The sequence below is a fragment of the Callospermophilus lateralis genome, chromosome 5 (assembly GCF_048772815.1).
Source record: "Callospermophilus lateralis isolate mCalLat2 chromosome 5, mCalLat2.hap1, whole genome shotgun sequence".
NCBI classification, from domain to species: Eukaryota; Metazoa; Chordata; class Mammalia; order Rodentia; family Sciuridae; genus Callospermophilus; species Callospermophilus lateralis.
Genome location: NC_135309.1, coordinates 48,735,714 through 48,747,793, shown reverse-complemented (window position 1 = coordinate 48,747,793; position 12,080 = coordinate 48,735,714). Strand labels below are relative to the sequence as shown.

General features: G+C 38.3%; 1 protein-coding gene across 1 annotated transcript; it reads left to right on the top strand.

Moving 5' to 3' along the window:
- Positions 1-9,193: 9,193 nt before the first annotated feature.
- Positions 9,194-9,976, top strand: Ticam2 (TIR domain containing adaptor molecule 2). Its single transcript, XM_076856658.1, has one exon. The coding sequence runs from the start codon at positions 9,194-9,196 to the stop codon at positions 9,899-9,901; it is 708 nt and encodes a 235-aa protein (XP_076712773.1). The 3' UTR covers positions 9,902-9,976.
- The last annotated feature ends 2,104 nt before the right edge of the window (positions 9,977-12,080 follow it).

The window sequence follows — 12,080 nt, the reverse complement described above, 5'->3', positions numbered from 1 at the left end:
CTTTGGCTACTTAACATCCACATATGCCCTTCTTTGCATAGCTAAACTCTCAGAAAACTACAATAGTTATTGATGGTATGCTCTCTCCCAATATAATGCAGCTATCTATGTACAAACAAAAGTGTGCTTAGCTTCTTTCCAAAAATAACCCCAGAGTCCCATAGGTTACCATATCATCTGTAATGTTCATCACAGCATTACCCTGTGACCTAGCACGCTAAGGAATTCAGTGGCTCCTTCTTCTCCTGTCTCCATTGGAAGACAGAGTTTTCCCAGTGAACAAGAGAGTAAGAACTTAACTAAGAAATTCCCACTCACATTTTTCACTGTCTTTTCCTCTACTATCAAATTTGCTTCCATTGCTAGGCATTCTAAGCATGTCTTAATGAAATCTTCTTCTTCCCCTCCATTCCTTTGTGATCTCTACCCTCTCCTTTCTTTCTTAGCTAAACTTTTCTCTCTCCATGTCCTCTCTTCCTGTAGACCCTTCAGACACTGCAGTCTGGTTTTGATGACCCATCATTCCTCTGTAACTGCTTGAATGAATTCCAAGGTGTTAAATGCAGTGGGCACTGACTTTTTGGCAGCCCCCGATGCTGACTACCACTTGAAGCACTCTGTCTTCCCTTAGCTTCCATATCCCACCCGGTGCCTGATAGTCCCGCTGTTCTTAGCCTATCGTCTTCTCCATTGTGCCCCCATGTCCTCATGTCACCCCATGTCACTGTCTTCAGCTCCCAGTGTCTCTGCTCTCTCCCTGCTCTCAGTTACATAATTTGAGCAAATACCATCTTTCTATCCTGATCCAGGTGCTCTCCCAAGCCCCCGATCTACAGGTCCAAATGCCTACCCGACAGCCCCTCTTCTAGATCACAGATACTTAAAACTCCATGGATCCCATTGGGTTAACAGCTCACTTACATCCACACCTCACTCTGCTTATACTGAACCACCACCCACCAAGTTACACAAGGCACAGGCTTGGGAGCCATCCCTGACCTTCCCTATTTTGCCTCCTAGATATTCTTTATTCCACTATCACTTCATTAGTTGTAGGCCCTGCTTTCTTACCTAGATTATTAGAATAGCCTCAGCTGGCTGTTCTCCTACTCTAGGTCTTATAGTCTGGTCTTTTTTACCACAACTCCTTTAACTTCAGACAAGAGCATGTCACTTCCTTTCTTAACAGCCACCAGGGCTCTTTATCTGCCAGTGTGACTAAATCTGAAGTCCTGAGTGTATTTTAAGTCCCTTCTGCTCTCTTAATTCTCCCTCTCCTTGTCTCTTACTACTGCCTCCCTCCCTCTCTACCCCCACGTGTGTACTTGAACCATATAAATGTCTAGTGCAAAATTATCCTGTCATAATTTGCCCTCTGGTACCTGGGAATTTTTAAAATTCTGTTCCTGCTACCTAAAAAATGTCTACCTCTCTTTGTCTTATGATTGTGAAATGCCCAGTATTATAGGTGGCACCTGATATTCCAAATAAATCACCTATGCTGTTAGTTCAAGTTTTCTCTCCAGTAACCTTGGCTTTACATTCCTAAAATTCAGCAGGTCTCAGCACTGAGTATTTCCAACAGAGTTTATTTATTAAAAACAGTGAAACATGGATAACAAAATATTAATTGAACAAGTGAAGAAATCATTGCTTTTACATATGTTTGCCACTAGATGGTGGTGTTCAGATATGAAAGAAAAAAGGCTTTTTGCGTAAAGGAGTCAAGTATTAAATGCTATAATTTCAAATGTATTAAATTTCAAAGGCAGTGATTTAACTGCCTAAGCTTTTTCTGTGATAAACACATGAGCAAACTGAAAGCTATATGAGTGTGTGTGTGTGTGTTATATATTTATATTAAATATTTATTTATCAAATTATTACTGATAATTATTTTACTACTATCATTTCAGAGCCTCTTCCTAAGTGGTCAAAATATTTTAAAAATGTAAACATTAACTATTCACTTTCTTTTTTTGCAATGCTGGGAATTCAACCCAGGGAAGTTCTACCACTTAGATACATCCCCAGCCCCATCTAGTTTTTATTTTTAAAAAGTGTGTTGCTTACCTGTTGAAGCTGGCCTCAAACTTGGGATCCTCCTGCCTCAGTTTCCTGAGTAGCTGGAATAACAAGCTTGAGCCACTGTGCCCAAACATTAACTCTTAATTTTAGAGCAACAAACTTCACAAGAATCAGCTGGCAAATCTAAAATATAAAGGACAGGCTAGAAATTAAGGAAAGAGTTGATGTATTCTTGAATCTTAAAGGCTAGAAATGGGCTGGGCACAGAAGTGCACACCTTTAATCCCAGTGGCTTGGGAGGCTGAGACAGGAGGATCGAAGTTCAAAGCCAGCCTCAGCAATATCAAGGCACTAAGCAACTCAGACCCTGTCTCTAAATAAAATACAAAATAGGGCTGGGGATGTGGCTCAGTGGTTGAGCGCCCCTGAGTTCAATCCCTGGTACAAAAAAAAAAAAAAAAAGGCTAAAAATGGGCAGAATTTCTATCCATGTTGTCTTCTGCAGGCAGAGTCCTTCTTTTTGGAGAACTTCAATTTTCCTCGTAAGACCCTCAGCAGATTTGATGTGGCCCACCCACATTATGGAGGCTAATCTGCTTTACTCAGTCTGCTGATGTAAATATCAACCACATCTAAAAAATTCCTCCTTAGCAACATCTAGGCTGGTATTTGGCCAAACAATTGGGCCTGATGGCCTAGCTAAACTGACACATAAATTTAACCATCACAAATGGCAAGAGAAACTGAACTTGGTATGAAAGAAAAATTCAATTGGTGTATCCATTTTTAGTTGTGGGTAGGAAAAGAGGGTTGGCAGGTGGAACTGCCCCAGAGGAGTCTTCTGGGACATTTCTACAGGAAGAGTCTGTGCTGCCCTTACCTGCCTCCCAGAACAAAGGTCTTCTCCCAGGGCAAAGCTTGCACTTGGGAACCAATCACTGTTGGGGATGAGAAAGAGTAATAACCAGCAGACATGATCATTTCACCCCAACAGGCTTTCCCCTGTATTATTTGTTTTGGAATGAGACTGAGGCTTGAGACAGTTCTTAGAAGGGTCTTGACTCTTCTTTTATGGACGAAAGAGAAGCCGTGAGAAGAGAACTTCCTCAGACATCCACTGCCATAGCCCCAGTTCACCTGTCTCCATACAGGTTAACTCTGCTTTCTCTGATTGTCGCCGTGGAACTCTGTCCATTTTCTTTGCAAAGGCAGGTGACTCTCATTGTACACTAGACAATCACAGGACATCACTTCAGTTCTCTTGTCATTAACATCTTTATACCAAATCACCTCCCAGCATTTTACCGCATTTTTCTCCTCTTTTTTGTCGAAACTTCTCAAAAGGATTTTCTATATTCCTTCTCTCTCTCTCTCTCTCTCTCTCTCTCTCTCTCTCTCTCCTCTCTCTCTTTCATTTATCTTTCTTTCTTTTTTTTTTTTTAACTTTTTTCCCCCCACAGAACCAGGGATTAAACACAGGGTGCTCTACTGCTAAGCTATATCCCAAGTTCTTTTTTCTTTCTTATTTTGAGATAGGCTCACACTAAGTTGCCCAGGCTGGCCTCAAACTTACTATACTTCTACCTCAACCTCCTAAGTAGCTGGGATAACAGGTGTATTCCTCCATGTCCAGCTGTCCTATATTCCTTTTCCAATTTCTCTTCTTCCTTTAAACCTGTTTAAGCAGTCTTTCACCTTCCCTTGCCTATCACTTTGCCAGGTCTATTGAACCTCAGTCAGTAGTAGTCGCCACATGACAACATTTATTGGCTATTTTTTAGTGCTCATCCTACCTGAATAGTTACTAGCATTCGCAGACAATTAAGTACTCTTTTCTTGAACTGTTTTCTTCCTGCAGCATCTGGGGCCCTACATTTTCTTGGTTTTCCTCTGACCTTCCTGACTAATGCTCTACATTTTCTTGGTTTTCCTCTGACCTTCCTGACTAATGCTCTTTTGCCTCCTTGCTGGTTCTTTCCATTCTTGATTTCCATCATATTGGAGTGTCCTAGGGCTCAGCCCTTGGACCACTTCCTTTTACTATCATCTTCCTTCCCTTAATGATCTAACATAGTCTTCAGGTTTCAAAATAATCTATATAAAGATAAATGCCAGATATATTTCTCCTGGCTACGCCTCTCCCCAAAACTCCAGACTCTATATTCAATGCCTGCCCAACATCATCAGCAAATTATGTCAATTCTACTTGTAAAAAAGACTCCAAATTTAGCCCCTGTCACAGTTCCTCTGGTACCACCCTGTCCTAAGCCACCACTACTGTCTATTGGGTCTTGCAACAGACTCCCAACTAGTGTCCCTGCTTGTGTCCTTGCTTCTCTTTGTTATATTCTCAGTGCACCACCAGAGGGACTCTAGGGAAACTAGTCAGATCATGTCACCCCTCTGCTCAAATGCTCCCCAGGCTTCTCCTCTCACTTATCTCCTTTTGCTGGGTCCTTGGCTCACTTGATCCCCACTGCTCCTCAGACACCAGACACTCCCAGCCTCAGGGCTTCTGTGCATGTGATTCTCTGCCTAGACTGTTCTTGCTCCACATATCTGCACAGATTAATTCTTTACCTCATTGGTGTCTTTATTCAAATGTCATCCTTCTTGCTTAACAGGTTTATTTTAAACAACAACAACAACAAAATCCATCTAACAGTTCTACCTTTTCTTCTTTATTTTTCCACCCCTTTTCATGTAGTATATGAATGCACATGTATATGTATACTTTATGTACTTATATGTTGTATAACAAACATACTTCTTAGTTTAGTATTTGTCTTTCCCACCAAACTTTAACACTATAAGAGCAATATATTTTTTATGTTCACTGAACTTCAATTTCTAGAACTTTGTAAATGATGAGTGAATATTTGTTGAGTGTTCAGACAGTGTCTTCTCAGTATTACCTATCAAGCTACATGCTGTTCTCTCAGTCCTAAGAAAAATGGTATACCTCTTTAGAACTTTGCTTGCATTTTCCAACCTCAGCATATTTCAAATTATAAAACCCCATTCAACAGAGCTGATATAATGGAACTAAGGCTCCATGAGAGAGCCGGTCAGAATTTTTGAATTCAGGAGAACCACAGTAGAACATAACTCTATAATTAAAGTAGACTCTTAAAAATAAAGGACAAAATGTTTCTCAAGAAGATCATACAAAGATTAGATACCTGGGACTGGAGGTAGAGTTTAGCATGTGAGGCTTCTAATTCAATCCCCAGCACCAAAAAAAGAAGAGGGAAGAAATGCTACAAGTAAGCTGAGTGATAAATCTGACTCCTAAACAAACTTAAAGAAATGCTGTCTTACAGATCAGTTTGCATTCTCCGGATTTTGATTCAAATGGAGTTGTAAAATACGGATCTGAAATTCATCCATGTCATTGTGTATTTCAATAATTCATTCCTTTTTATTGCTAAGTAGTATTCCATGATAAGGATATACCACATTTTTCTCTTCATTCACTTCTTTAAGGACGTTTTTCTTGTCTTCTTTACTTTCTGTAAACTGGCAATTATATCTAAAGAAATGATTAGAGTCAGGTTCAACTTTTTTGGCATATCAGATTTCATCAGGAGGCACATAGTGTATCAGCAACACTAAGACTGATCATTTAAGTGAGGGTGGGGATCCTTGTGTCTTTTGATCTTTTTGTTACATTCATTGAATTCTTTGTTTCAGGTGCACTGGTTTTCTTTATATTGGTTATTTTTATCCCCGTAGCTACATCTGTGTTCAGTCTTCTTTATTTTCATGGTCTTTTTTCTTTTCATACTTTGTTATTTTTCTCAGTCCTTTTTGCCATGTTTAACGGATTTGGCTTTGAGTTGTGTTATTTCATTCTTTTCTGTTTCTATTTTTTCCTAATAGCATTGGGGTCCTTGATGTGTCTAGTCTTTCTTTTCATCTCATTCTGTCACCTCATCTCTGATACCTTTGTTTCATTGATTACATGTTCTCTTTAGTGTCTCCTAGAGCAATGTCACTCAAAATATTTGTCCTTGACAACATAAGAAGTATGCACTAGAATGAAAACCATGTTTCTTCCTTCACTGAGAGTATCTTGCTATGAAAAAAGCACAGGCTGAACTAAGTGGCTTGCTTACTGATATAGTTGATTTAAATCTAGGCACAGTCTCCTTATCTTGTTATAGACTGATAACAGTCCAAAGTCTGGCAGCTTGTCCATGGACAACATTTTGAGTAACACTGTCATAGAACAAAAATATTTGTTTGGTTACTTTTTCTTTAGCTCCTTTCTTATGTATTTCATAACAAAGCTGCTTAAAATGTGCCATTTTAAGCCGTTTTGCTCTTCATAAAAACCCTAAATATAGGTAGTGTAATTATCATAATTTTACAGATGATGAGATCAAAGCACAAAGATATAGAGTAGCTTGTACAATAAGATACATAGTTGTTTCATAGCAGGGCTGGGATTTACACGCAGGCTGTCAGATTCTGGGCTGCATTGCTTTAATAAAAAAGGAGTTTTGAATTTGTCTTCTATATGTTATGATATGCCTTTACTTGTTATTTAATTGCCTGCAATCTTTTTGCATGCTTGCCATAGCACATTTGCTGTCTTGTTCTTTCACTCCTGTTATCCCTATTTTGTTTTTGTTTTGGTACCAGGGATTGAACCCAGGGGTGCTTAATCACTGAGCATATCCCCAGCCTCTTTTATCTTTTATTTTGAGACAGGGTCTGGCTAAGTTGCTCAGGGTCTCGCTAAGTGGCTGAGGCTGGCCTTGAACTTGCAATCCTCCTGCCTCAGCTTCCCAGGTCACTGGAATTACAGGCACACACCACTGCACTGGGCAAGCCCTCTTTTTTTTTTTTTTAATTTGTTTTATTTTATTATTTTTTTTTATTCGCTACACATGACATTACAATGATCTTGGTAATTCATACATTTAATTCATTGGGGTATAATTTCTCATTTTTCTAATTGTACAGATTGCAGAATCACACTGGTCATAGAGTCACCTAAATACATACAGCAATCATAATGTCTATTCTATTCTGCTGCCCTTTTTATTAATGAAGTTGCTGGCTCAGAGCTGAGACAGTCCGGTTCTCTCCTTTCTCCCAGCCCTAGGAACCACAGTGATGAGTCCTACCATCTCCCCACATCAGTCACAGGAGTCACGGTGCTGGTGGCAAACATGGATCTCAAGCAAAGAGCTTTACACTTCTCTTCCTGTTGGCTGTCTCCTTATCCCCTCTCTCCAAATTAGAAGATTACAGCATTTTTCAGAAGTTGTCACTTTCTTCTCTAGTCTGACTAGGCAGCTGAGAGTGCTTTCAAGTTGGCACAACACATTATAGATTTCTGAAGTCTTCTTTTTTTCTTTTTATGCTGACTAGAATTTAAGAAAAATAAGACAAATTCATGATTCTCATTGTTTAATTTATTTCAAATTATTTTGTGATCTGGCTTGCATACAAGTTTATATTAGAAGTGTTACGTATTTCTTGATGAAGAGCATCACTTTGCACTGGCTAGTGATAGGCAAAGACCATTTTAATTGGCAGTACACTGGTAAATAGATGCCTCAATTGGTTTAACAATTGTGTTCTTATGCGGAGGAAGCTTCTTTTGCAGTTTTGCATGGTAGAACCTTTTTCATAATGCAGTAACAGAAGTCACCAGTAAATCCTAACCAATGGAGAGAGCCCAAATTAATTTGGTTTTATTATTTGAGATGTATGGCTGTCATATTTTAGAGTTATTATGTCTTAGAATACCTCTTTGTAACTGGAACTGTATACCAAAGAACCACATCCTGAAGTACAGATGTAGTGATTGACAGGCAGTGGCCAGCAATTTTCATCCCTTTATTAGACAGAGGCAGCAGCAAACACTTTTACTCTTTATATACATTAAAATGAAATGCTGTATTTTTTTTTCTTTAATGTTTTCTTAACATAACAGTTTCACTACTTTTGTTAAATAGTTTCTTCTCAATCTGAATGATTTTAGGTATATGTAGTTGTGTTACTTAAGTCATTCTGAATACAATTATACTTCCTTTTTGAACTCTGGACTTTGCCCATAGATAACTAATAAAAATGTTTTGAAATATAGCCTGTGGCTCATATTATAAAATATGAAACCTGTACTCATTCTAAACTTTCTATCTTTTGATAGAAGAACTGCTTATGGGGGGCAGGAATCACTAGTAACCTTGCCAATTTTCTGTAGAGTTATTTAAACAACACTTCACATTGGGGTATTTTTCTTTCACAACTAATCTAATTTTTCCACTCAAAATTTAGAATTTTTGATTATAAAGTAATGAATTTAGACTACATTGGTCTTTGTTGATTTCACTAAAGAAAATTACAAGTCTTGATTTCTAGATTTTGTTTCCACATTGAGACGTTAACTGTAGGTGAATAAATAAATTTTCTTCAGTATTTCTAGGATTAGATGGAAAAATATGTTCCTTACTTTTCACACCTCCTAATTATAATTTTTCTACCAGCTTTGCTACAACAATAAGGCCTGACTCCAGACATTAAAAAAAAAAAAAAAAAAAGTGAAAAGTGGACACTGTTTCATATTTTCTCTTTGGGCTGAATCATTAAAGTTGCTGATATCCATCTTTAAGATATTTGCATCTTATTTGGTATTCGTGCTTATTTTTATACAAAAATAAATTCTTATTTAATATTTGAATATTCTGGTTTTTAAAATATTTTCCTGCTTCTAGTCTATATAATAATTTGTTGGAGAAATTGAATTTAGACCCCATATTGGTAGACTAGTATGTTAGCTTTTCATTAAAATGCCAAAGAATCTTATTTTAACCTGGAAGTTAATATAATGCTAATATAATGTCATTTAAATTTCCCAAATATCTCTTGCTATATTAAACTGAACCCTCTGTTTAGCTCACCAAGGACTCCCTCTGGGAGGCCTTGTAAAGTTCTCAGAAGACTAGTAGTTTAATTTCCCAATTACCTGTTTGCCGTTTCTTTCTGACTATTGCAGCCTTTTTGAGATTTTGGGGTTGAACTAAAGTTTTCATTTTTAATGTTGTAATTAAATTCACAATAATCTTCTGCTTTGTTGTTTCTTATTTTAGATTGCAAATAAATGCTGAGAAATAAATAAAACTTTCCTCTTCTACCTTGGACATTTATCATGGGTATCGGGAAGTCTAAAGTAGGGATCTGCCCTTTTTCTCTCTCTTGGGGTAAAAGCCACAGTGTTTATACAAGTCAAGACCATCGTGAGTCAGAGCCCAAGAAATTGGAAGACATCTCCTTGAGTGATGTTGTGGAGCAGAACAATACCACAGAGGAGCAAATAGGTGGGCAGGAAGGAGCTGAGGCGAGGGAAGAAATTCCTGAAGCGGAAGCAGAAGAAGAGGTGTTCCTTAAATTTGTGATACTGCATGCAGAAGATGACACAGATGAAGCCCTCCGGGTCCAGAATCTACTACAAAATGACTTTGGTATCAAGCCTGGAATCATCTTTGCTGAGATGCCATGTGGCCGACCACATTTACAGAATTTAGATGATGCTGTCAATGGGTCTGCGTGGACAATCCTATTACTGACTGAGAACTTTTTAAGAGATACCTGGTGTAATTTTCAGTTCTATACATCCCTAATGAATTCGGTGAACAGGCAGCACAAATACAACTCTGTCATACCTATGCGGCCCCTGAACAGTCCCCTTCCCCGGGAAAGGACTCCCTTTGCTCTGCAAACCATCAATGCCTTAGAGGAAGAAAGTCGTGGCTTTTCTACACAAGTAGAAAGAATTTTTCAGGAGTCTGTATATAAGACACAACAAACTATATGGAGAGAGACAAGGAATTTGGCACAAAGACAATTTATTGCCTGAGATGAAACACAGAACACATGGTGGGCTCCTGTTTTGTTGTAAGCCAAATGATTAATCTTCTCTTGAGAAAGCAATTTCTGAGAAATGTTTTAATAAAAGAGCCTGCTCTTACAGAAACCTGTGGAGTACAAGAAACATACATTTCTGCTGGATAATCTGTAGAATTGTGGTACTCTTTGATGTTTCAGTGAACTCAAGAACCTTCCTTTAATGGTTTTCCTTGTTCACAGATATGACAAAAGATATTCTCATTTCATATTCCTTGAATCGAGCCTTGAACAAAAGCACGTATGACAGATATTTTCAAAATGTGACACCACTTCAGTCTCTGAATTTTGTTCTCAAAAGACACATAAAAGAAAATGACCCCAAGAAGTCTGACCACCCTCCTTTTGAAGCACTTGTGAATGTTTCAAGAAAGCATTCCAGGAACTGAGACCCAGAAATACGGGTTGCCAGAATAGAACATTTAGAATGTTGAGTGCTGATGAATGTGAAATCAGAAATAGATGTGAGAATGGGAGGGTTTTTAAAAAGAATACAGTCAAATGTGTTTTCCTTTCTGCTGGAATTTGCATATTTGGAGGCAATTCCCACTACTGATTAACAGTCCTTTTGACAGTGTGGTCTTTAGAGACTCCATGGAATGGTGGTAGGACTCCATAGTGTGGCAGTTAGGGACTCTGGAGATGTGCCTGGCCCCAGACTCTCCATGTTAGTCACCATCTGTAACCAGGGTTTTATTTTCAGAGCTTCTGAAAAGCATATGATTGTGTGTGATTAGCGAGATATTCTCATTTAAAATCAATAACCGCTCTTATAATAGTCTTTTAGAAGTTTTCTTCACCTACAGTGTTCTACTCTGTGACCTGACTCTGTGTGTGTGTGTGTGTGTGTGTGTGTGTGTGTGTGTGTTTCAGATTATTTTTAAAGGCTTGAGGGAGAAGTAGAAATGTGTTTTGTCACTTCTGTTTGTAGTGCCTCATGCTCATACAAGCCAAAGAGACCCCAAACAGACCTATCCCTTTCCCTCACAGCCCTTCTGCCCATCCGAGATTGTGGGAGTGCCACCAAGTACAGATGGGGGATGAAATGAGAAAAGCATTCATGGCGGGCAGGAGACATGATTCTGGCCCAATCTCTGCCACTAAGGATGGATGTGACAGGGAACAATTTACCTACTCTCCTTTAGCCGTGAAATCAAAGTTGGATTGATGGCCTTTAAAGGCTTTTGTCCCCTCCTCATTGTGAAAAACTAGGCCGCAAAAAAGGGAATAAAGCAGGGCTGGTGTTGTAGCCCAGTAGTTGAGTGCTTGCCTCACATGTGTGAGGCACTGGGTTCGATCCTCAGCACCACATAAATAAGTAAATAAATAAAGCAAAGATATTTAAAAGAAAAAAAAAAGGAAACAAAGCACAGAGAATTTCACAAGGTATTTTATCATAGTTGCAGAAGGCTTTGTGTATGCCTACAATAAAGGGTATTTTTATATTTTTAGCATTTTAATGCTGTCCATTAAACTTTCATAGTCATATATTTCTCAAGTGTTTTTTTAAAATACTTCTTTTAGAATATTTATATTTTAATTAGAGGTGGACACAATATCTTTTATTTTTGTGTGGTGCTGAGGATTGAACCCAGTGCCTTAAGCATGCTGGGTGAGCACTCTATCTCTGAGACACAACCCCAGCCCTGGAAATACATTTTTATAGGGCCCCTTGAGCAAAGGCATTCTTTGTCTAATTTTTCTTTCACCTTATCCCCAGTTTTCTGTATCCCCTGCTGGTACTGAGCTTACTCACATCTTCTTGCAGTTCACCTCTTCCCAGCCACAGTCCAAATGTGAGTAAATCAGACCTCCTGTTCTATTAGTGTATATTAAAGGATGAGATTATTTTCATTGTGCGGTGACATGTTCTCAGCCTTAATGTCTCTTTTTGTTACAGTAGTTTACTACTCACTTTTCTTTTTCAGTTTTTTAATAAGTATTAACTTTTTTTTTTTTGCAATAATGCTTCCTGTATCTCAAATTTCACATCATAATAAAACATTAACCACCCACCCTTTATGCCTGCTGAACTGGAATTGATTCTGATAGTATTTTTTAAATAAATGTTTTTATCCTTTATCCTTGACTGAACTTGATTATTTCTAACTCCAATAAAGACTGTGGAAAAG

Excerpts from the sequence above, each read along its gene's own strand:
- Ticam2 (XM_076856658.1), top strand. The coding sequence starts at position 9,194 with ATGGGTATCGGGAAGTCTAAAGTAGGGATCTGCCCTTTTTCTCTCTCT.